Source organism: Myxocyprinus asiaticus, chromosome 5, assembly GCF_019703515.2.
Source record: "Myxocyprinus asiaticus isolate MX2 ecotype Aquarium Trade chromosome 5, UBuf_Myxa_2, whole genome shotgun sequence".
NCBI lineage: Eukaryota > Metazoa > Chordata > Actinopteri > Cypriniformes > Catostomidae > Myxocyprinus > Myxocyprinus asiaticus.
In genome coordinates this window covers 8,167,656-8,191,357 of record NC_059348.1, presented here as the reverse complement: position 1 = coordinate 8,191,357, position 23,702 = coordinate 8,167,656, and the positions used below count along the sequence as shown (strand labels likewise).

At 41.1% G+C, this 23,702-nt stretch overlaps 3 protein-coding genes across 3 annotated transcripts in view; all 3 read left to right on the top strand.

Annotated features, from left to right (window-relative positions):
- Positions 1 to 23,702, top strand: part of LOC127440755 (gastrula zinc finger protein XlCGF57.1-like) — a 139,892-nt gene that overhangs the window by 25,681 nt on the left and 90,509 nt on the right. The gene's annotated exons all lie outside the window — the stretch shown is intronic.
- LOC127440559 (uncharacterized) overlaps positions 1 to 23,702 on the top strand; it is a 60,170-nt gene that overhangs the window by 25,713 nt on the left and 10,755 nt on the right. Inside the window, 2 exon segments of the mRNA XM_051697232.1 lie at positions 3,769 to 3,951; positions 5,606 to 5,610. Coding sequence (XP_051553192.1) covers positions 3,769 to 3,951; positions 5,606 to 5,610 — 188 coding nt within the window.
- The window catches only part of LOC127440771 (gastrula zinc finger protein XlCGF57.1-like), a 58,160-nt gene continuing 39,906 nt past the window's right edge, over positions 5,449 to 23,702 (top strand). Inside the window, exon 1 of the mRNA XM_051697640.1 lies at positions 5,449 to 5,542. The gene's annotated coding sequence lies outside the window, so the exon portion shown is untranslated. The remainder of the gene's footprint in view (positions 5,543 to 23,702) is intronic.

Genomic DNA, 23,702 nt, shown 5'->3' with positions numbered 1-23,702 from the left:
AGTCATACTTTGAGTCGGGGGACAAAGCAGGAAAACTTTTGGCTAGATATATAAAGCAGAGAGAGTCTTTTTCTACCATTCCCTCAGTGAAATCTGCTGGTGGTGAAATATTTACCTCGGTGATTGATATTAATAATGCCTTTAAAGAATTCTATTTTGATCTCTATAGTTCCACGTCTTCATCTACTGATGAAGATATTAGGAACTTTGTGGAACCATTAGATCTCCCTAAACTAACGACTGAGCAAAAAAATTCTCTTGATTCTGAGATAATCTTGGAGGAGCTTGATGAGATAATTAAGGCCTTGCCTACAGGCAAGTCTCTGGGGCCTGACGGCTTTTCCTCTGAGTTTTTCAAATCTTATGCTACAGAACTGGCTCCACTTTTGCTAGAGGTTTATACTGAATCATTAAAGAACGGAAAGCTTCCTCCAACCATGACACAAGCCCGGATCAGTCTGATTCTACAAAAGGATAAAGATCCAAGCGAGTGTAATAGTTACCGCCCAATTTCCCTTATCCAGTTAGATGTAAAAATGTTGTCCAAAATTCTGTCTAATCGATTAAGTAAAGTTATGACATCACTTATACATATAGATCAGGTGGGGTTTATTCGAGGCCGTAGCTCTTCTGATAATATTAGGCGTCTCATCAATATCATGTGGTCAGTAGCGAATGATCAATCTCGCTGCCATCTCACTTGACGCTGAAAAGGCGTTTGATATGGAAGAACGAGATTATCTTTTTAAGATTTTGGAAATGTAAGGGTTCGGGAGTACATTTATTGGGTGGATTAAGTTACTTTATAGACACCCTGTAGCAGCGGTGCAAACAAACGGGTTAATTTTAGATTATTTTACTCTGGATAGGGGCACCCGGCAGGGTTGCCCTCTTTCCCCATTATTGTTCTGTCTTGCCCTGGAACCATTAGCAGCCACGATAAGAAAGGAGGATGATTTTCCAGGGGTGATTGCGGGAGGAGTGGCGTATAAGCTTCTGCTTTACGCAGATGATATTTTATTATTCCTCTCTGACCCTACTAGATCTATGCCTTGCCTCCACAGAATTATTAACTCCTTTTCCAAATTCTCAGGATACAAAGTCAATTGGTCTAAATCCGAAGCTTTGGCTTTGACAGCGTACTGTCCAGTAACAGCCTTCCAGCCTCGTGCCTTCCAGTGGCCCAAACAGGGAATTAAGTATTTGGGAATTTTATTCCCAGTAAATTTGTCTGATTTAGTCAGAGTTAATTTTGATCCCTTAATAAAAATTTTTTCGAATGATGTGGACAGGTGGGCTTCATTACACTTATCGATGATTGGGAAGGTTAATGTTATTAAAATGAATTTTATTCCAAAATTCAACTACCTGCTACAGTCTCTCCCTGTAGATGTCCCCCTCTCTTATTTCAAGCAATTTGATAGCATAGCGAAGTCCTTCATTTGGAATGGTAAGCGTCCCAGGTTAAATTTCAAGAAGTTACATAGGCCGATTGACAAAGGTGGGATAGGCCTACCCAAGATTTTGTTTTATTATTATGCATTCGGTCTTAGACATTTGGCTCATTGGTCACTTCCACCTGAGAGAGCCCCTCCCTGGTTTTGTATTGAAAAGGAAGTTCTCGCCACTGCAAAGCCTTTCGATTAAACTAGCCGGAGAGGTTAAGTCGCACCCCGTTATTTTGCATTTGCACTCGATATGGACAAGTGTCCAGAGTGTTTAATTCTGATATTTATTTAAACGTAGCCTCAAGCATATGGCTGAACCCTAAACTATGTATTAATAAGTCCCCTTTCTGTTGGTCAGACTGGATTGTGAGGGGGGTTAATACACTTGGTGACCTATATGAGAGTGGAGTATTGAGATCTTTTGAAAATTTGATTCAACATTTTGGGATTCCCAGATCTCAATTTTATAAGTATTTACAGCTGCGCCACCTGCTCTGCACTGTTTTTGGGAGTAGTACACACACCCCTAGAGCGGCAGATACTCTGGGAGTGGTGATTACTGCTTTTGGGAAGGGTCATGAGGCATCAGTGTATTACTCCCTGCTCATTCAGAGTCTGGGGCACAGAGCTTTAAATTCTTTCAAAAGATTATGGGAGGAAGATTTAAATTTGTTATTGGAGGAGGGAGTGTGGGCTAGGATTCTAAAAAACAACAAATCTGCATCTAGAGATGCAAGGGTTCGATTTATGCAATTTAAGATTTTACATAGATTTTATTGGACCCCCTCTAGATTGTATAGGCTTGGTCTTAAGGACACACCCATCTGCTGGCGATGCCATTCTGAAGATGGAGACACCACCCATGTTTTTTGGGGGTGTCATAAGATCCAAGAATTTTGACTGAAGGTGCAAAGTTTTGTGTGTGATGTGTTGGGCACTCAGGTCTCATTCTGCCCCAGACTCTGTATTTTGAGAGATAGGGAGGTCATGGATTTGGAGGATAAGTACATGAAGGACTGGGTTTTGACCAGTGTGATGATTGGTAGGCAGGTTATTTTGAGGAGTTGGAAGTTGGATGGAGCACCCTCGTTTCCGGAGTGGTGCGTGGAGCTGGGGAGGGTGGCTGCCTTTGAGGAGGGGTCGAGCATAAGGATGGGGGTTAGGGATTCTTACAATTAGAAATGGGGCAATTACTTCGCATTTTGGGGGGAATCTGAGGAGGGGCGGTGGAGAGAGTAATTTAGAGTTTTTTTTATTTATTTATTTATTTTTTTTTTTATTATACTTGATTGTTGTATTTTATTTTATCTTTGGTTGTTGTTTTTAGTTTTGTGTTTTTTTTTTCTGTGTGTGTGTCTATATTCTATTGACAACAGGGGTGTTCGTGGGGGGGTCAGGGTGGGGTGGGAGTTTGGTAGGGGAGGGGATATAGTGGGGGTTTAATGTTTAAAGTGTTTGATTCAATATATATATATATGTTGTTGTATTTTTTGTGTTAATTTATGAATCAATAAAAATGTTAATAACAAAAAAAATACTATATGTGGGTTATGGGGTGTCTCCTGAGAGAAAATTTATAAAAATGTAAAAGTCTGAATGGACCATTTTTTATAAAGTGAGAATCTACTAACAACAAACAAACAATTTACATAACAGCAGTGAAGCATTAGCTATTTGCTTAATTTAAGTACTGTATAGATAGGCTTTCCTTGCCATTATGCTATGATGACATCTCTGATTATTTTTCACAAAATAAGAACAAAAATCAGTTTGTTTATTATTATGAAAGGCTTGTAACATGCTGATTAATAAAGCTAAGTTTAGATGGAAAAACATTATAGTCTAAAACCGTCACATTAACTTGTCCTGAAACAAACCTGGCTTAGCTGAATCACATATCAGACAGAAGAAGATGTTTTATTTGCTTCATTTTTGTATTCTGCAGTGTATTTATGCAAAAGATGCCAGTATCTGTAGTGGTGCCTCCGCTATCTGCAACTCCTATGTACAGTAAATCAGCGGGGAGAGAAGCAATGCAAACGGAGCAGGAATAAAGCTCGTTGTGCTGGATGCGCTTTATTCCCATTCTATAGAGAAAATTTCTCTCTAGCTCTGAGCATGCTTTATTCTCACTCCGTGCATGTATACACGTATGCTTACAGAATCACTTAGCCAGGTGTCAGATAACTAGTACAAAGAGTCAGAGCTCGGCCCGGATTTAATTGTAATTCAATCTGGACCCAGACCGGAATCTGCCTATTGAGTACCAGTGGCATAGGGCAATGCAAATGATTGTTCTTTTGTTTTATGTATGCTATAGGATAGCCAGGCAGATGGTGCTCTGAGTGGCCTGGAGCAGCTCACTATGGCAGTGTTCGTTATTCATGGGGAAGATAAACAAGAACCACCTGCCGACTCTGACATTGTTCTCAAAGGAGTGAAGGTTTTGAATGAACTAACTTCAGTTGTCTCTGATTGTGCCCTGCTTCTTGGTTTGATACATGTACTCAACCTGGCTCATCCAAAACACTTTCGATTCACCAAAGTGTTCCTGAAACTACTCTTGCAGCCTGAACAGCACTGGATGTCTCTCAGAGTTCAAAGTCAAGACAGTAGATGACAGAACTCGCTGTAATTACGGTAGTTTGTAAGAATATGTCTAATGTGTCGAGTTTTTGTCTAGTGTATCTACAGTATACACTAAGCCTGTTGTTATGTGGGGACCTAAACTTGGTTAATGTATGAGAAACAAATTATAATGTTATCTAAAGCAATTAAATATACAAAATATGTAAAGATATGCAAAACACATCTTGCAGCATTAACCTCCTGAGACCTGAGCGTGACAGCTGTGGGCATTTTCCATTCCCCTTTTTGATTTGTAACTAGTAGCACCTAATAAACATGCAAAAAAAAAAAAACATTCTAAAAATCGATGTCCTCATATGGGGACAGTGGGACTAAGCTGTGAAATTTTAAATAATACCAAGCTATAGAAAGTCCAAGTGTTTTTTTTTTGTTTTGTTTTTTTCAAATTGTTTATTATGTTTCCAGGAGTGTTGGTTATTCATGTTTTCGAGAATTACCAACATTACAGCTGATTTTCAGTAAAGCTACTTTGGAACAACGTGTATTGGAAAAAGCACAAATAAAAAAACTACACAAATAAAAATTATTGCACTCGATTTTACTTTTGTGTTTAAATGTTTTTATTTTCTACTTCTGCACTTCAATAACTGTCTGGTTTGATTCAGCTACGAAATCAGACATCAGAAGACTACAAAGGACAGTTCGGACTGCTGAGAGGATTATTGGTACACAACTATACAAACTATATATATATAAACTATACACTTCCAGAGTGAGGAAAAAGGCTGGAAAAATCACTCTGGACCCCACTCACCCTGCCCACTACATTTTTGAGCTGTTGCCTTCTGGCCGACGCTTCAGAGCTCTGAGCACCAGAACCGTCAGGCACAGGAACAGTTTTTTCCCTCAGGCTATCCATCTCATGAACAGTTAAATTGCCCCATTGAGCAATAACTATGTGCAATACACAGTTTAGTCTTTCTTATATTTATCCAACACATCCAACCTCTTCTGCCATTTCATTCCTCTGGAAAAAAAACAAAAAAACATTTGCACTGTACATAATAGATTTGTATTAGACTGGCATTACCCATGTGTATGTGTGTATGTATGTATGTGTGTGTCTGTACGTATGTGTATAATTAGCTGTATTTTTTATTATTATCTATGTCTTGCTGCTGTTTTTGTATTGTTTTTGTATTGTTGTACACTGGAAGCTCCTGTCACCAAGACAAATTCCTTGTATGTGTAAGCATACTTGGCAATAAAGCTCATTCTAATTCTGATTCCGGTTAATATAGGTGTCAATGTTAATGATTCATTTTCATGGGTGTAATACTCATCCCTGCCTCCAGAGGGTGATAAACAGTAAGTATTTCACAGAGTTGTGTAGAAATGTGAGATAGAAGAAGAGTGAAGACGCAAGTATTGTTGTTGTATGTTCATGTTGATTTTGTCAATCCATCTAAAGCCTGATTGAGGAAATTCTTTTGTTCATCACTTATGTAAGTTGATATTTAAATATGCTTGTATAGATACTTTTTATTGTTTAATCTTTGTTTCTCCAGATCTTGTGAGTAACTGTTGGGGATTGGAAATGTTTGTTTGGTGCAGGATTGTTTGAAATAGCCATAGATGTGTAGGGACATTTTCTTTTCTTTCTTTTCTTTTCTTTCTTTTTGCGTATGACTGGCCTGTTGTAGACTTTTATTCTCAAGAATTAATTTGATTAGGCAATATAGGATTTTGTTCTGGAGATAAGAGATGTCAAGCTCACAAGAGCAGCAAACTTGAAAAGAAATGAGCATAAATCAATATAATAAAGACCAGTAGGTCTATCAGAAAGTTTTACGATACGCTCGAGTCTGATTGTGTGCACACAATATTTTACCATAAAGAGGAGGACATCAATGATAATTAAAATAAATTACATGTGCAGAATTAGCTAAATGTAGTGGAATACAAGAGCAAATATTGTGCACTGAAGTATTTGAAACTGCACTCTATGGAGCACTTAAACTTCTTTTTGGAGTAAAGGCGTAACCAGAATAATGGTCTTAATTCTTGTTGTACGCAGGGACGTGCACAGTCAAATTGAGGGGCAGTGGCCCAAACCAAGAAAAAAAGGCACCATCCCCTCCACCAAAAATAAAAATAAAATCTATACTGTATAATCAGTATTAAACTTGTCAATGAACATCATGAAGATGTTTCCAAACTATTTTATGAAAGCACACTCTTGACAGAAATATGATGAAATAAAAATAACCCTGCAAGATATTAACAGTGTTAGATATAAACAGAAGAATACATATCTAGAGAAACATCTGGTTAGAAGATGTTAGATATGGATTTATATCCAGTATGATGTTGTGTGTTTCCCCGCTTGAGCAGCTGGAGTTGAACGTGCTGAACACCAACAAAATGAAGCACTATAAAACTGGTTAATTACCACATTCACACTGCATCCTGTTTATACATGAGATTAATCACTATATCCACAATTTATATGTACCATTTCAACCTTCATCTGCACAGACACTGAAGCAAAAAAAATGGGTGACCTTGAAATAAATTATGCATTAGTCAGTAGGGATGCTGGGATTATAAAGTATAAAAAATTTGAATAAAAACAAAAAGGAGTGATTTGTAAATTATATTCACCCTTTGCTATATTGAAAGCACTGCAACTACACATTATAAGATGGTTTACCTTGTGAATTTCATAGTTTTTTTTTTGAAAATGTACAGTAATTTCAAATCAGATGATTGCAACACACTCCAAAAAAGTTGAGACAGGGTCAATTTAAGACCAATAACAATTTGATGAGTTGAAATAACAAGGCGATGTGAAACAGGAGATGTTAAACAGGTGAGGCAGTTGTGTCATAGTACTGTATACTCTTTAAGGTGCCTCCAAAAACAGCCGAGTCCTTCAAGAGCAAGGATCGTTCAAGACTTGTCAATTTGCCAAGAGATGCTTAAGCAAATAATCCAACACTTTGAGAACAATGTTCCCCAAAGACGAATTGGAAGGATTTTGAGCATTTCACCCTCTTCAGTACACAATAAGTACTTAAAAGATTCAAGAAATCTGGCCAAATATCGGTGCGTAAAGGGCAAGACGAAAACCACTTCTGAATGCACGTGATCTCTGATCCCTCAGATGTCACTGTCTTAAATAACATCATTCATCTGTAATGGATATCATGAACATGGGTTTGGGATAACTTTAGTAAACATTTGTTAGTCAACACCATTCACCGCCGCATCCACAGATTCAAGTTAAGACTTTACTATGCAAAGCAGAAGCTATACATCAACACTGTCCAGAAGTGCTGCCGACTTCTCTGATCTCGGTCTTATTTTTGATGGAATGTAGAACAATGGAAATATGTTTTTTTGTCTGACGAGTCAAAATTTCAAAACGTTTTGGAAAAACACAGCCGTCATGTTCCCTGGGCCAAAGAGGAAAAGGACCATCCAAGCTGTTATTAGTGTCAGGTCCAAAAGCCAGTGTCTGTATGGGCCAGGGTTGTGTCAGTGCCCATAGCATGGGCAACTCGCACATCTGTGAGGGCACCATTATTGCAGACAGATATGTAAAAATTTTGGAGCAGCATATACTGCCATCCAGCACCATCTTTCCAGGGATGTCCCTACATTTTCTAGCAGGACAAATTCAAACCACATACTGGCCAGATTACAAGTGCATGGCTGTGTAAGCAGAGAGATTGGGTGCTGCTAGACTGGCCTGCCGCAGTCCTGACCTGTCTCCAATTGAGAAAGTTTGGCGCATTATGAAGCACACCATACAGCAACGAAAACCCCATACAATTTTGCAGCTAAAGACCTACATAATGGATGAATGAGGGAAAATTTCACTTTCTAAACGTAACAAACTTGTGTCTTTAGTGGCCAAATGCTTAATATGTGGTGTTAGAACAAATAGTGATGTTTCACAGTGGAAAACACTCAACTGTACCAACATTTTTTGGAGTGTGTTGCAATCATCTAATTTGAAATTACTGTACATTAAAAAATAAAATGAAATTCACAAGGTAAATCATCGTATAATGTGTAGCTGTGGTGCTTTCAATATAGTAAAGTGTGAATATAATTTACAGATCACTCCTTTTTGTTTTTATTTGCATTTTTCATACTGTCCCAACTTTTTGGAAATTAGGTTGTAGACTTAAGATACTCATCCTACAATGGGACAGGATGTTCCACTAGTCGTCCAACAACCTGCTAGTGAGTTAAATGTTTTTAGTGATGGTGCTTTTTATGGCTGGGTGTATTCTTACAAATTTCCAGATTCTATTATGCACCTGGATCGGTATCGGCTCAGATACTGACATTTTTAGATGGATCAGGTATCGGTCCGACGAGCCTGATCCAAATCCGCTACTGTGTGTTAGTCATGTTCGTTACTGTCAAGCTCCAAAAATGACATAAAAGAACCATAAAAACACAACTGAAGTAGTTCATATAGGGTGACCATACGTCCTCTTTTTCCCGGACATGTCCTCTTTTTCTGAACTTAAAAAAAGTGTCCGGCTGTGATTTCTAAATTTGTGAAAATGTCCGGGATTCGGCTTTAGTTGCATTATGATGTGCATCTGGTCTAATACTTCATTGTGTGTGCGCACATATTTGCATTGCTTTAACCCCTCTTTGTAAGAGAGGTTAGTCCCTCCTTCTCGCACACCAATTGGTCGATTATAAGAGGCTTGCAGCAACTATTAGCTAAATTCCTACCTGTCAATCTCTCCGTGAACGCGTGAAGCGCTGTTGTGTTCGGCATCGGACAGTTGCTTGACAGTAGCATCAAATGACAGCTGAGTGGAAACAATGCCCAAACGAAAGTGCAAATTTACAGAAGATGTGCACAAAAAATTCCCATGCTTTCATCTAGGTCAAGATCCGTGGGAAGCAGAATGTATGACACTTATGTGTCAGTTGCTAATAAAGGTACAAATGATTTAGAAGCACAAATTAGCTCTACACAGGGTCAGGGTCTTTTTGGAAAACCAGAATATGGTCACCCTAGTTCATATGACTCGTGCTTTTTATTCAAAGCCACTTGAAGACGTGCGATAGCTCTGTGAATCACAAAAGGCTGTGTTTAATAAGTAAATATATAAAATGCACGTGCAGCGCCAGCGCTTTATCGAATGGCGCTGCTGTGTTTACACACACACTCGTGGCTGTTTTTGTTGTGCTGCATTGATAGGCTGAGCACTGGGGCAGGTGAATGGTCCTACATCGCGATCACGAATATTATCCATAACGAGCAAATTAAACATGAAACATGATTGTCACTAAAGGACGAAATGCAACTGTCGTATCCGCAGGTCGGGGATGGTGAAAAGGGTGTTTTCACCTCTCAGTCATTGACACACTATGAGAGTTTGGGTACACCAAGATGGCCACTTGAACACTTCCGGTGGCTTCACCTCCTGCTGGCAGTTTAACATTGCGTCAGCGATCCAGTTCTATATATAATTATATATCAGTGGTTCTGACAGCGCACGATACGTTTGCGTGTAGTTACCATTGCATTTTAAATCATTATCATTTAAAGCATTGCTTGAGTACAAAGCATTTAACAATAAATTTAAATTTGAGTCATTATTGGACTGCTTTAAGCAGTTCTCGTTATTATGAACAGTACATGGTTTTATCTGTGAGGTGTTGTGGACAGATTAAAGGACAGTATTTTTATGGAATCTGTTGCTGATTCTTTATGGTGGGGTGTCTGACAGTGTCTGGATTGCTTTAGTAAACTGTTGAAGAAGAAAAAACTGCTGGATACCGTGAACTATGTTGTACACCCACAATAATCTTACAGTTATGCACTCCAAAATGTTAAAAATGAAGCGAATCATTTTGCGCCCTACATTGGAGCATCTCTTATTTTAAATATTTTATTAAATATTTTATATTTTTTTAGCAGTTTTCCTGTTGTATGGCTGCACTTACAGTCCATATATCCCTAAGAAATGCATCCCTAACATGTTCAGTTGTTCAATTGCAAACGGTTTGCTCCCTGATTTTTACAGTGCATTGTGGGAATTTTTAAGGAACAAAAGTTTCAGTGCACTGGAACGATTTTACGATTGAGACAGTCCTAGAAATGGCTGACTGCCTGATCAGTGCCTTGACTACTGAACTAGGGAGCTGATTGAGATGCACCCAGACAGGGTCCAAAATTAACTTTTTAGACTACCAGCCAAGGTGGCTGGTGTATGAAAATTTACCTCCTACTAGCTTATCTGTCCACTGATTAGAATTAACCACAGAGGTTATGTGCTCTGCATTAGCTTTCTCTACATCTTTGATGCCTGCAAATTTCACATGCACAGTTCCAGCTTTGCACAGCCACACATAAACCATCTCCTCCTCTTTGACAGAAGTGTCAGTTGACCCATCTGACATTATAGCCAGAAATCTTGCATTGTTTATTATCTCTGAGCTGATGCCTTTCATCCTCAGCCGCAAAAAAAAAACAAAAAAAAAACTCTTGCTGAATTTTCATTTCTGTATGTGTTGCCTACTTGGACACTCTTCTTATCAGCCAGTCTACATGGATCAAATTAAATCCATATTATTGAAAACAAGCAACATTTGTCTATTAATGTTTCTAAAAGCAAGGTTATATAAATGAAAAAAAGTAAATAAAATAAAAACAATCAGCCGAAGCACCCATCATGACCAATTGTAATTTTTACACATTGTGTAGCAATAAACAAACAAAATGAGGTTCCTTCATGAAATACAGTGCAACATTTAACAGAACTGTTACTGATGATAAAATTAATTGTTACATCATTATGTGCTAAGGAAAGTAGCCTGTTTGCCTTTTTCTCTGTCATTTGGCTGAGCTTTCACTCACTCACCGCGTAGAGTGAAGCCCAAAGCATACTTCATTCAGACACTTGACGCAAATCTCATCATGAGCAGAATGCTCGAGCACTGAGACTTCAAGGAGTATTTGCCTGTGGTCCAGAGCATGTGAGCGGAGCATTGAGCAGAGAGCGCCTTTTTGAAGATTCCGCTCCGCTCTCTCAGGCCACTCAGTGCCGCTCGCTCAACCCAGAATGCGCTTCGTGATATGCTGGTTTGGGAATCTGCGAAATAAGCAATAGGCCTGAGGTTATGGAGCTCTAACATTGTTTTAGTGAAGTTGCAAACCTTATAGCCTAAATAAATGCAAAGTATAAATCAAAGTTAAGAGCGAGGAAATTGAATGGGAGTGTGGAGAGACCGTGAGAATTAGCAAATATTCTTTTTGGAATCGTACGCGTCACATTGCCAGAGAGCATGAGGATGTGCTACGCGAACATGGTAGTGCAGCAAAAGGTGAGCTAGTAGGCTACACTACTATTCAATAATAAATTAATAGATAAGTATGGTATCTTGTTGTTTTGCCATCATGTCAGTGCAGCTGCCAGCTAGATGCAGGCCCGGTTCTGCAGGGTTGCGAACGTTAGAGCACCCTCAATTGAATATGTAAGCTTAATAATACTGTATATTGGCAAAGCATTTTTCCTTGAATTCTGGCAAACACACACAAAAAATCCCTGTATCAAAACCAATAAACATGTATGATCTTGCTGATCAGTGTGTCCTAATTTGCAGGTGGAGCATTCTGCTTTCATGCCTCTATTGTACAATTGAGCATTTGATTGGTAAACATTTCTGCTCTCGCATAGAGAATTTCGTAGTGGAATTATCTCGACCACCTGTTGCTTTTGATTTCTGCTTCGGGATAAAGTGGCACAAAACGCCTGGTCAGTTTCCCAAAGCCAAATACACACCTTAATGAGAAATGAAACGTAAAAAAACAAAAAAACAACTCTAGATTAGTGTTTGCAGGTCTTCCAACATCACTTGCTGCATTCTTGCACAGAGAAAAAATCTATAAATGTACATTAGAGAAAAACTTTTCTTAATCGAAGGCAGTGTAATTTGTGAATTAAATAATTTTTATTTGTTTTAAACATGATCTCTCACTTTATGCAGGACAAATATTTTCTATTAGTTAAATCCATGGTTAAACCTTGCTGTACATATAAAGAGTGCATGCACAAGACATGATCGTTTGACACATATAAAGTCCAGATTAAATTTATAATGCTTTAAAAATATCAAGGAAAAACAAAGGGGCACATGGTATCTACTAATATAATAATTATTATATAAATAACCACAGTCCTTTACATTGCATGTGATTCATACATATAAAATTGTAGGGAATATAAATAAAGCAACAATACTGAGAAAGAGAAAAACATTCACTGCTCATTTCTGGATAATTTGAACCTTTAAAACGGAACACAAAATTAGGATGAGAAATTGCTCATTTTAATTTACAGACCCATAGTCTGATGGCATTAAATCAGAAACATATTAATGTATCAAATCTACAGTCCAATCATTCCGTGGAGACAACCGAAAAACAATTATGAATTTCACTTTTACCTGCAATATTTTTCCTGGTACTGACTCAAACAAACTTTAAAGTTGAAAAGATTGTGGTTTTCTGGGTCGGTTGTATCACTCGGGTCCAGTTTAAACTGGAAAGCGCAAATTTGCGCATATGCGAGTTTCCGTGCCAACGCACATGTTTTAACACTTGTAGAGGCATGTTTGATGACTTGTTTAAAGTAAATAAAGGTAATTTAGAACTGGAATTTTTTATGGCATTATTTGAAGAAGTTCAATGACATATGTGCTAACAGAGAAATATTTGACTGATTACAAATGAAAAGGAAGGTCTGGTAGACCCGATTATCTAACAGCAGTTGTAAACCAGTCCAAAATAAACAGCGAGATTTTATATACAAAACGCAACAATACAATCGCATAATTTGAGATGTGTACATTACTAATCATTTGATAATTTAATAAATGTCGGCCTATAGTCTATATTTCACCAAGAGGGGCACCTCAGCCCATGTGGGCAAAGGGGCAGTTGCTTGGGCCACTGTGTGTATGTGCTTGGAACCAAGTATACTACAGAGAAATGTAATGTCAGAGCGGGATTTGAGCGAATGCTTTTTTTAATCGGTGAGCGTGAGCAGTACTTGAGCGGAGTGTCTGCTTGGGCTGTGAGCGGTTGAGTGGAGCGCACACGCATGGAGTGGGTTATTGAGTGGAGCGCACACGCATGGAGCGGGTTATTGAGTAGAGTATCACACTAATTCTCTAGGTCTCTAATTTTATTCTGCAAATACTGAATCATCTCTTCAGTACATTTTGGGGATAGTACTAATTCCACAATGTCTTCAAATTTTTTTGATTAACACTGTACATCTTTCTCTGGTACTACATTACCAACCATCAAGGGAAATCGTAGTAACGCAGCATTTTCGTGTCCATTACCACCTGTTGTCATTTTTGTAGCATATATGTCTTGGATATTGGCTTTGGTTTATCAACTTTGTCAGTATGTTGATATGGAAATTATTCTGTTTTCCTGTTCAAGTAATCAAGTATAAAGTGCTGGAGATGAATCATCTCTTGAATTTATAATGCCAACTCTACTGGCACAATACCTTCAAGTAGATCATGAAGAATATCAGGGGGGAAACCAGTGATGGGATGAAAATGCTGCAGTTTATGTCATAAAATACAGTCTTAAGACATTCTGGACATTCAGATCATGATTTACCTTGGTTCTCAGACTGAATTCACCCTCAGCAATGTCATGAGATTGAAATTGGTCTTGTGTAGCCAGGCAGAATCTACACATTCTGATCTAAAGGACTGTACAAAGCCCACCAAGCCATGAGCTCAACTCAACCTTTATTTATAGAGCACATTTATAACAACAGTTGACTCAAGATGGCGCCGAGTATGGCTGCTGCGTTGCAAGCTCCGACACAACGTGGTAGAGTTTTGTTTGTTTTGTTCACAATTCTTATGTTTTTTGTCTTGGATGTTGTCTGCCTTATTGTCTACGACAGACAAACACTTTTGGACATTAGTTCAGCAATTTCACACCGTAAACCGGACTTCAAATTCCTCAATGCCGACCCGCTGTTTACACACACGCAAGCGGAGCCCTTTGTCTGGGCAGTCCAGACGCAGAAACGCAGGAGGAAAAGGGGAAACGGAGCTGGCGTTCTCATCAGAGTAAGACGCCGTGCAAATCGACCCCCGCTACCCAGTATTCTACTGGCAAATGTTCAGTCTCTAGATAACAAGCTCTGCGAGCTGAAAGCGCAGATCTTTTTCCAACGAGAGACGAGGGACTGCTGCATTAAGTTTTTAACAGAAACTTAGATATCTGCGGAGATTCCAGACTCAGCCATTGAACCCGTGGGGTTCTCCGTGCACCAAGCGGACTGAGCGAAAGACCTCTCAGGTAAAAGCAGAGGTGGTGGTGTATGTTTTATGATCAACAAATCCTCGTGTGATCAGAGGAACGTACATTCTATCAAGTCTTTCTGCTCTCCTGATCTGGAATTTCTCATGCTTCTGTGTCGACCATTCTGGCTACTGAGGGAATTCACAGCGGTCATTATCACAGCTGTGTACATCCCCCCACAAGCCGACACAGACCGGGCAATCAAGGAACTGTATGGGAGTTTAAGTGAGCAGGAAACCGCGCACCCTGAGGCCATGTTCATTGTGACCGGGGACTTTAATAAAGCCAGTTTCAAATCAGTCGCACCAAAATACCACCAGCACATTAGTTTCAACACACGAGGGGACCGGGTTTTGGACCATTGCTACTCTCCCTTCTGGGATGGCTACAAACCCCTCCCCCACCCACATTTGGCAAATCGGACCACTCTTCCATTCTGCTTCTGCCCGCTTACAGGCAGAAACTGAAACAGGAAGCACCCACCCTCAGAACGATCCAGCGCTGTTCGGACCAATCAGACTCTATGCTACAGGACTGTTTTGATCACACGGACTGGGAGATGTTCCGGTCCGCCTCTGATGACGACATCGAGCTTTACGCTGATAGCGTAATGTGTTTCATCAAAAAGTGCATGGAGGACGTCGTTCCGACCAGAACAACACAGATCTATCCGAACCAGAAGCCATGGATAAATAGCGACGTTCACGCGGCACTTAATGTGCGGACCTCCGCTTTAAATTCCGGGAACGCGGAGGAGCATAAACAAGCCAGTTATGCCCTCTGAAAAACACCAGTACAGGAACAAGATTGAAGGACAGTTTAACACCACCAACTCTAGAAGCATGTGGCAGGGAATTAACATCATCACGAACTTTAAAGGGAATAAAAACTCCACCATGAACACCGCTGCCTCTCTCCCGGATGAGCTAAATTCTTTTTATGCTCGTTTTGAGGGAAATACACTATATTGCCAAAAGTATTCGCTCACCCATCCAAATAATTGAATTCAGGTGTTCCAATCACTTCCATGGCCACAGGTGTATAAAATGAAGCACCTAGGCATGCAGACTGCTTCTACAAACATTTGTGAAAGAATGGGCCGCTCTCAGGAGCTCAGTGAATTCCAGCGTGGTACTGTGATAGGATGCCACCTGTGCAACAAGTCCAGTCGTGAAATTTCCTCGCTACTAAATATTCCACAGTCAACTGTCAGTGGTATTATAACAAAGTGGAAGCGATTGGGAATGACAGCAACTCAGCCACGAAGTGGTAGGCCACGTAAAATGACAGAGCGGGGTCAGCGGATGCTGAGGCGCATAGTGCGCAGAGGTCGCCAACTTTCAGAGTCAATCGCTACAGACCTCCAAAGTTCATGAGGCCTTTAGATTAGCTCAAGAACAGTGCGTAGAGAGCTTCGTGGAATGGGTTTCCATGGCCGAGCAGCTGCATCCAAGCCATACATCACCAAGTGCAATGCAAAGCGTCGGATGCAGTGGTGTAAAGCACGCCGCCACTGGACTCTAGAGCAGTGGAGACGCGTTCTCTGGAGTGACGAATCACGCTTCTCCATCTGGCAATCTGATGGACGAGTCTGGGTTTGGCGGTTGCCAGGTGAATGGTACTTGTCTGACTGCATTGTGCCAACTGTGAAGTTTGGTGGAGGGGGGATTATGGTGTGGGGTTGTTTTTCAGGAGCTGGGCTTGGCCCCTTAGTTCCAGTGAAAGGAACTCTGAATGCTTCAGCATACCAAGAGATTTTGGACAATTCCATGCTCCCAACTTTGTGGGAACAGTTTGGGGATGGCCCCTTCCTGTTCCAACATGACTGCGCACCAGTGCACAAAGCAAGGTCCATAAAGACATGGATGAGCGAGTTTGGTGTGGAAGAACTTGACTGGCCTGCACAGAGTCCTGACCTCAACCCGATAGAGCACCTTTGGGATGAATTAGAGCGAAGACTGTGAGCCAGGCCTTCTCGTCCAACATCAGTGTCTGACCTCACAAATGTGCTTCTGGAAGAATGGTCAAAAATTCCCATAAACACACTCCTAAACCTTGTGGAAAGCCTTCCCAGAAGAGTTGAAGCTGTTATAGCTGCAAAGGGTGGGCCGACGTCATATTAAACCCTATGGATTAAGAATGGGATGTCACTTAAGTTCATATGCGTCTAAAGGCAGATGAGCGAATACTTTTGGCAATATAGTGTAACACCGCCCTAGCGGAGAGAGAGCTCTCGTGGCTGAAGCTACAGAGGTTAGTTCACTCTCCGTCTCTGTAGCGGTTGTAACCCGATCCTTCTGACGGGTGAATATCCGCAAAGCCGCGGGCCCAGACGGCATTCTGGGCCACATCATCAGAGCATGCGCGAACCAGCTGGCTGGTGTTTTTACAGACATTTTCAACCTTTCCCTCTCTTTGTCTGTTGTTCCCACATGCTTTAAAACATCCACCATTGTGCCTGTTCCTAAGCAATCAAAAATCACTTGCTTAAATGACTGGCGTCCTGTTGCTCTGACCCCCATCATCAGCAAATGCTTTGAGAGACTAATCAGAGATTACATCTGCTCTGTGCTGCCTCTCTCTGTAGACCCATTGCAGTTTGCTTACCGCAACAACCGCTCCACTGATGATGCCATTGCATCTACAATACACACTGCTCTCTCCCACCTGGAAAAAAAGAACACTTATGTGAGAATGCTGTTTGTAGACTACAGCTCAGCATTCAACACCATAGTGCCCTCCAAGCTAGATGAGAAACTCCGGGCTCTGGGCTTAAACAGCTCGCTGTACAGCTGGATCCTGGACTTCCTGTCAAGCAGACGCCAGGTGGTTAGAATAGGCAGCAACATCTCCTCATCACTGACCCTCAACACTGGAGCCCCACAGGGCTGTGTTCTCAGCCCACTCTTGTATTCCTTGCACACACATGACTGTGTGGCAACATATAGCTCCAATGCCATCATTAAGTTTGCTGATGACATGACGGTGGTAGGTCTGATCACTGACAATGATGAAACAGCCTACAGAGAGGAGGTGCACACTCTGACATGTTGGTGTCAGGAGCACAACCTCTCCCTCTTGTGGTGGACTTAAGAAGAAAAGACAGAGAACACAGTCCCATCACCATCAATGGAGCACCAGTGGAGAGAGTCAGCAGCTTCAAGTTCCTGGGTGTCCACATCACTGAGGAACTCACATGGTCCATCCACACTGAAGTCGTTGTGAAGAAGGCTCATCAGTGCCTCTTCTTCCTGAGACGGCTGAGGAAGTTTGGAATGAACCATCACATCCTCACACGGTTCTACACCTGCACTGTAGAGAGCATCCTGACTGGCTGCATCTCCGCCTGGTACGGCAATAGCACAGCCCACAACTGCAAAGCACTGCAAAGTGTGGTGAGAACTGCCAGACACATCATCGGAGGTGAGCTTCCCTCCCTCCAGGACATATATACCAGGCGGTGTGTGAAAAAGCTTGGAGGATCATCAGAGGCTCCAGCCACCCGAGCCATGGGCTGTTCTGACTGCTACCATCAGGCAGGCGGTATCGCAGCATCAGGACCCGCACCAGCCGACTCCATGATAGCTTCTTCCCCCAAGCAAGCAGACTTTTGAACTCTTGATCTCCCACGATCAAAATACATCAGCACTGCACTTTATTACTCTTACTCTTATATCTCACACAGGACTGTCATAAATTATATTATTATTATATTATATTCTCTCTTAACTTACTATCAACCCACAGCCTGAATGTCAATACAGTACAATACAACCTACTGTACATTCTATATATACTACTATATATACTTTATTTTTTATTTTTATTGAATAATGTGTATCTATATCGTGTGCATTGTATACTGTACAGTGTATGTTATTATTTGTATATTGTTGTGTGTAATTATGTGTATATTAGACTTTAAATTGTGCTGTGTTAATTTGATGTTATTGTAAATTGATATGTCTCATCACTGTCACGACCGCTATGTTGATCGGAACGGCACCCAAGAATTTCACACACCATTGCACTTGTGTATATGGCTGTGTGACAATAAAAGTGATTTGATTTTGATTTGACACAAAGTGCTTTACAATACACATTTCAATCACAACATAATATGCATAATATACCCTTATATAAATACTACTAAATACCTGAGCCTTAAATCTATATCCATAATTAAAATTTATTCAAAAGCTTATGAATAAAAATGTGTTTGTAAAGCAGATTTTAAAAAGCAGAGCGTCGGAGCTGTCCTGATATGAAGCGGAAGCTTGTTTCAGTGTTTGGGGCCTACAATAGCAAATGCATGATCGCCCTTCAATTTGGTCAGCTGACCTAAGTGCTCTAGTAGGAGAGTAAGGGACAAGAAGGTCACAGAGATATTGAGGCGCGAGACCAGATAGAGCTAAATCTATCCTCCATTTTATGGGGAGCCAGTCTAGGCATGCTAATACTGGTGTAATGTGGTCAAACATTCTAGACCCTTTATGGAGCCTAGCAGCCACATTCTGGACCGACTGTAAATGGGACAAGGCAGTTTGAGGCAGTCCAGTATACGATGAGTTGCAGTAATCTAACCTTGACGATATTAGCGAGTGAATCACAATTTCTAGATCTGATTTAGAGAGAAAGTGGTTTACTTTTGCAATTGATCTCAGATGGAAAAAGCTGCTCTTAAAAACAGCACTGATCTGTCTATTTAAAAGTAGTGATGAGTGCAAGATCACTCCAAGGCTCCTTGCATGATTTTGCACATTTAACGACAGCGGACATAGCTGGTCGACCAGTCCAGGTAAAGGGGACTTGGAGGGGCTGAGAATCAGAACTTCAGTTTTGCTCTCATTTAACTGTAAGAAATTGTCTGCCAGCCAGCACTTAATATCAGCAAAGCAATTTAGGGCATTCTCTATTGATGATTTTTTGTCCAAGCATGCTGGAAAATAAAATTTAATGTTGTCAGCATAGCAATGATAAGACATGCCATATCTCTGAAATATTGAGGCCAGTGGGCATATGTACACGGAGAATAGTAAGGTCCTAGAATCGACCCTTGAGAGACCCCACATAATAGAGGAGCCGATGTAGAGCGATTTCTAAGTTAACAGAAAACGTTCTTCCTTTCTAATAAGAGACAAACCATTGAAGGGCTGTGCCCTGAATGCCAACCATACACTGCAGACTATCTAAAAGAATATCATGATCAATGGTGTCAAACGCAGCACTGAGATCCAATAAAACTAAAACTACATGTGAGCCTGAATCCAAGGAAAGGTAAATATCATTAGTTACCATTAACCGTGCAGATTCCGTACTGTGTAGAGATCTGAAGCCTGATTTGTTTTATTTTATTTTATTAATTTTTGGGGGATTTTTTTTCTCTTTTTCTCCCAATTTGGAATGCCCAATTCCCAATGTGCTTTTAAGTCCTCGAGGTCGTGTTGTGATTCGCCTCAGTCCGGGTGGCGGAGGATGAATCCCAATTGCCTCCGCGTCTGAGATTGTCAATCTCCGCATCTTATCACGTGGCTTGTTGAGCGCATTGCCACGGAGACATAGTGCATGTGGAGGCTTCACCCCATCCACCACGGCAACCATGCTCAACTCACCATGCGCCCCACCAAGAACAAACCACATTGTAGCGATCACGAGGAGGTTACCCCATGTGACTCTACCCTCCCTAGCAACCGGGCCAATTTGGTTTCTTAGGAGACCTGGCTGGAGTCACTCAGCACGCCCTGGGATTCGAACTAGCGAACTCCAGGGGTGGTAGCTAGCGTCTTTACCACTGAGCTTCCCAGGCCCCCCTGATCTGAAGCCTTATTGAAATTTATCTAAGGTGTTGAACTTATTTAGTTAGGAGTAGAGCTGTTCGTAGACAACTCTCTCTAAAATCTGGGAAATGAAAGGCAATTTTGAGATTGGTCTATAATTAATGTGAACTGCTGGATCTAAAGACGTTTTTTTTTTAGCAGAGGATGTACAATGTATGTTTAAGACAGCTTGGAACAACACCACTTACTAATGAACTGTTTATAATTGCTGTCACTCTGGAACCAATTGTTGTAAAAACATCTTTAAAAAGACGTGGGACAGAACATCCAGTTTGCAACTAGAACACTTCATCTTCAGAGCTATATCAGATAACTGCACAGTTGAGACTGGTTCAAAGTGATTCAATGAACTGGACAGCCTAAAAATTAGTGGACCTCGAATAGCGTAAGGGCTGAGAGGAAATATGAAGAAGGCGGGGACAGACAATATCAAACACTATAGAATAATGGTCAGAAACACCAGTGACCACAACCTCAACATTAGACACAGTAATGCCATGAAATAATACCAGATCCTTAATGTGGGTCGGACCAGTAATTTGTTGTACAAAATTTAACGATTCAATGAGGGAAAGAAATTCGTTTTCCATGCGCTTTGATGGACAGCGTATATGTAAGTTAATGTCTCCAAGAATCAGAAATCTGTCACCATGAGACACTAGTCCCGAACAAAAGTCAGAGAATTGTTGAAGTCCTTTGTTGAAATTGGGAGGTCTGTACAGAAGTGCACAGAAAACAGGACTTGAGACATCATCCTTCAATAACTGAACCTCAAAGCTGTAGTATGTGTCCACAGGTAGTGTCCTACATTTAAAAGAGTCAATAAAAATAGTAGCCACTCCACCACCTCTTCACCCTGAAGTCCGTGGAGAATTTAAAAAGTCACAGCCTGGCGGTGTTAAATCTCCCAGAGCCATTAGTTCGCCGGGGTTTAACCAGGCCTCTGTAATAAATAGAAAGTCCAGTGATGTGATAAACTCATTCAAAATGAAGGACTTGTTGGATATTGATCAAGCATTTGTAAGGGCCATCGTAATAGTCGAGATATCCGTTTTGTTTGTCGAAATAAGAGGCATGTCTAAAAAACTGAAATTGTTGGGATTAATATTCCGCTTATCCTTTTTTGCGCACATCAGGAGGCGGCGGCGTGAAGACCAAATATTCAGAATATGGTTGTTGTCCAGAGAGCCAGACGGGGATCTAATTTGTCGAGATACTCGATGCACATACCGGGGACGTGCAATCCCCAAAGCGGCACAATGGTTGTAAACTTCCGCTGACAGGCAGGCCGAAGATTTCAAACACCATAGATCTGAGGATAGATAGTGTAGAACCATGTCGGGGTAACAGCATAAACCCGTAAATACACAGGATGCACTCTGTTGAAGCTGGCAACAAACAAAGTATAACAACAAAGCTCCAGCTGGCCAATATGGATAGTAGAAGGCAGAGCATATTCTTCATCAGCCGACACCGGATTGACACGAGACGGCATCCACACACTTCTAACCCAGGTCACCGGTGAGTATACACATCAACAATCAGTGTGGGGAAAAATATGATCTCAGTGATTTGGATATTTTTCCCCACACTGATTGTTGATGCCCACCCCATATGTTCCCAAATTTTTCCGCTTCCTGCAGAGAAAGGTGTGTTTCTTGAAGAAACACTATATAATATTTCTTACGTTTAAGAAAAGTAATAACCTTCCTTCTTTTTGTGGGGTGCCCCAACCATTCACATTCCATGTGGAGAGAGATAGTACACTCATATTAACAACTGACATATTGATATAATAAAAAAACTGTGTGTCAAAAACAAAATTATACTGACCACATTCCCCATTAGTGAAACAATCAAACCCCGAACTTCCCCCCGAACAAAACAAACAGAAAAAAGAAAAACTTGCGCATTAACCCCGCGCACGAGAGCGCCAACCGGCGTCAATCCCTTTAAACTCAAACGGTCCATGAACGCCCACGAGCATCCATGACAACTTTGCCATCGGATTGCTCAATTTTGCCTCACAAATTTGTGAAGCAAAATTACATAACAGAAAATACTTTGTAAAATAACCCCTAGCCAAAAGGAAGAATGAACACAAAGAACATGTAGATTAATTCACAGAACTGTTTTAAAGGTGTGATCCTCCACAAAACAAATTTCAGCTGATATAAAACCGTTCAGTTTCACGGATAGACAAACGAATGTTCAGTGAGCCAGCTGTTATGAGTTCAGCGGATGACGTAATCATTCCAGTGTCCCGTAAACGGCACAAGCTCCAGCCACTAGGCGGAGCCAACACAAAAAGAAACAAAACCAACATCCCGGTTCCCCGGATGGTCAAGTCAATTCACTCGGAGGCCGCATAAAATGTATATACCATGACTTACTCAATCCGTCAACTTTATAAAAGACATCCTTTGTGTGAGCATGTACATATTTTGCGGTCATCCGTAGTGTCCACTCTCAAACTGGCCGGGAACGTCAATGCAAAAGCTTCTTTAAGGAAAGTGTTATTCACAAAACAAACTCCAGCCGCTAGGCGGAGCCAACGCAAAAAGAAACCAAAATGACGCCCAGCTTCCTCAAAAGCCAGAGTAAGTACAGCGAGTCGACCCACTCACATGAGAAACACCCAATGGTTTACTCACCCATTGATTCAATAAAAGACATTGCCTGATTGGGACATGTAAATACTTTGCAACCGTCCTTCGTTTCTATTCTCAGTTTGGCCGGGAACATCAGAGCAAAAGTGATCTTCCGCTGATGCAAGAGTTTCATGCATTCCTTGAACCGATCACGTTTCCCTCTTGTCGAACTCGCAAAGTCCGGGAACAAGAAAATATTATGATTCCTCCAAGAAAGCTTCCCTTTGCTCCTCGCCTGGCGCAACATGAGATCTTTATCGGATGACCTTAGAAATTTGGCCAGAATCGATCGGGGCCTCTCTCTCTCAGCAGATCTCAGAGCAGGGACTCTGTGAGATCTCTCGATTTCCAGCTTGTGGCCTGTTATGTCGAGCAGACTCGGGAAGAGCTCGTCTAGGAATTTCACCATATCTCTGCCCTCCTCATGCTCAGGAATTCCAACAATTCCGACGTTATTCCTGCGGCTTCTATTCTCAAGATCTTCATGCTTTTCAAGAATACGTTCCAGATCAACATTGGTCGCGGGCGGATTAGCGGTTAATTCCCTCTCCGAAGACTCCAAATAATCAATTCGTTTCTCAGCATCCGACACTCTTGTAACTAACTCAGAATTTTATTTTCATCGCCGTAATGGATCGACGTATTACAGCGAGATCCTCCAAATCAGCAAGAACCTTCGTCATCATCACCGATATGTTGGACAACTGACGCTGGATTCCTTCTCCCGCCGCGCCATCCAAATCGAGTCCCCGTCTTTAGGCCTGTCGGGGCTTTCATCCTGAACACGTAAGTGTCTTTT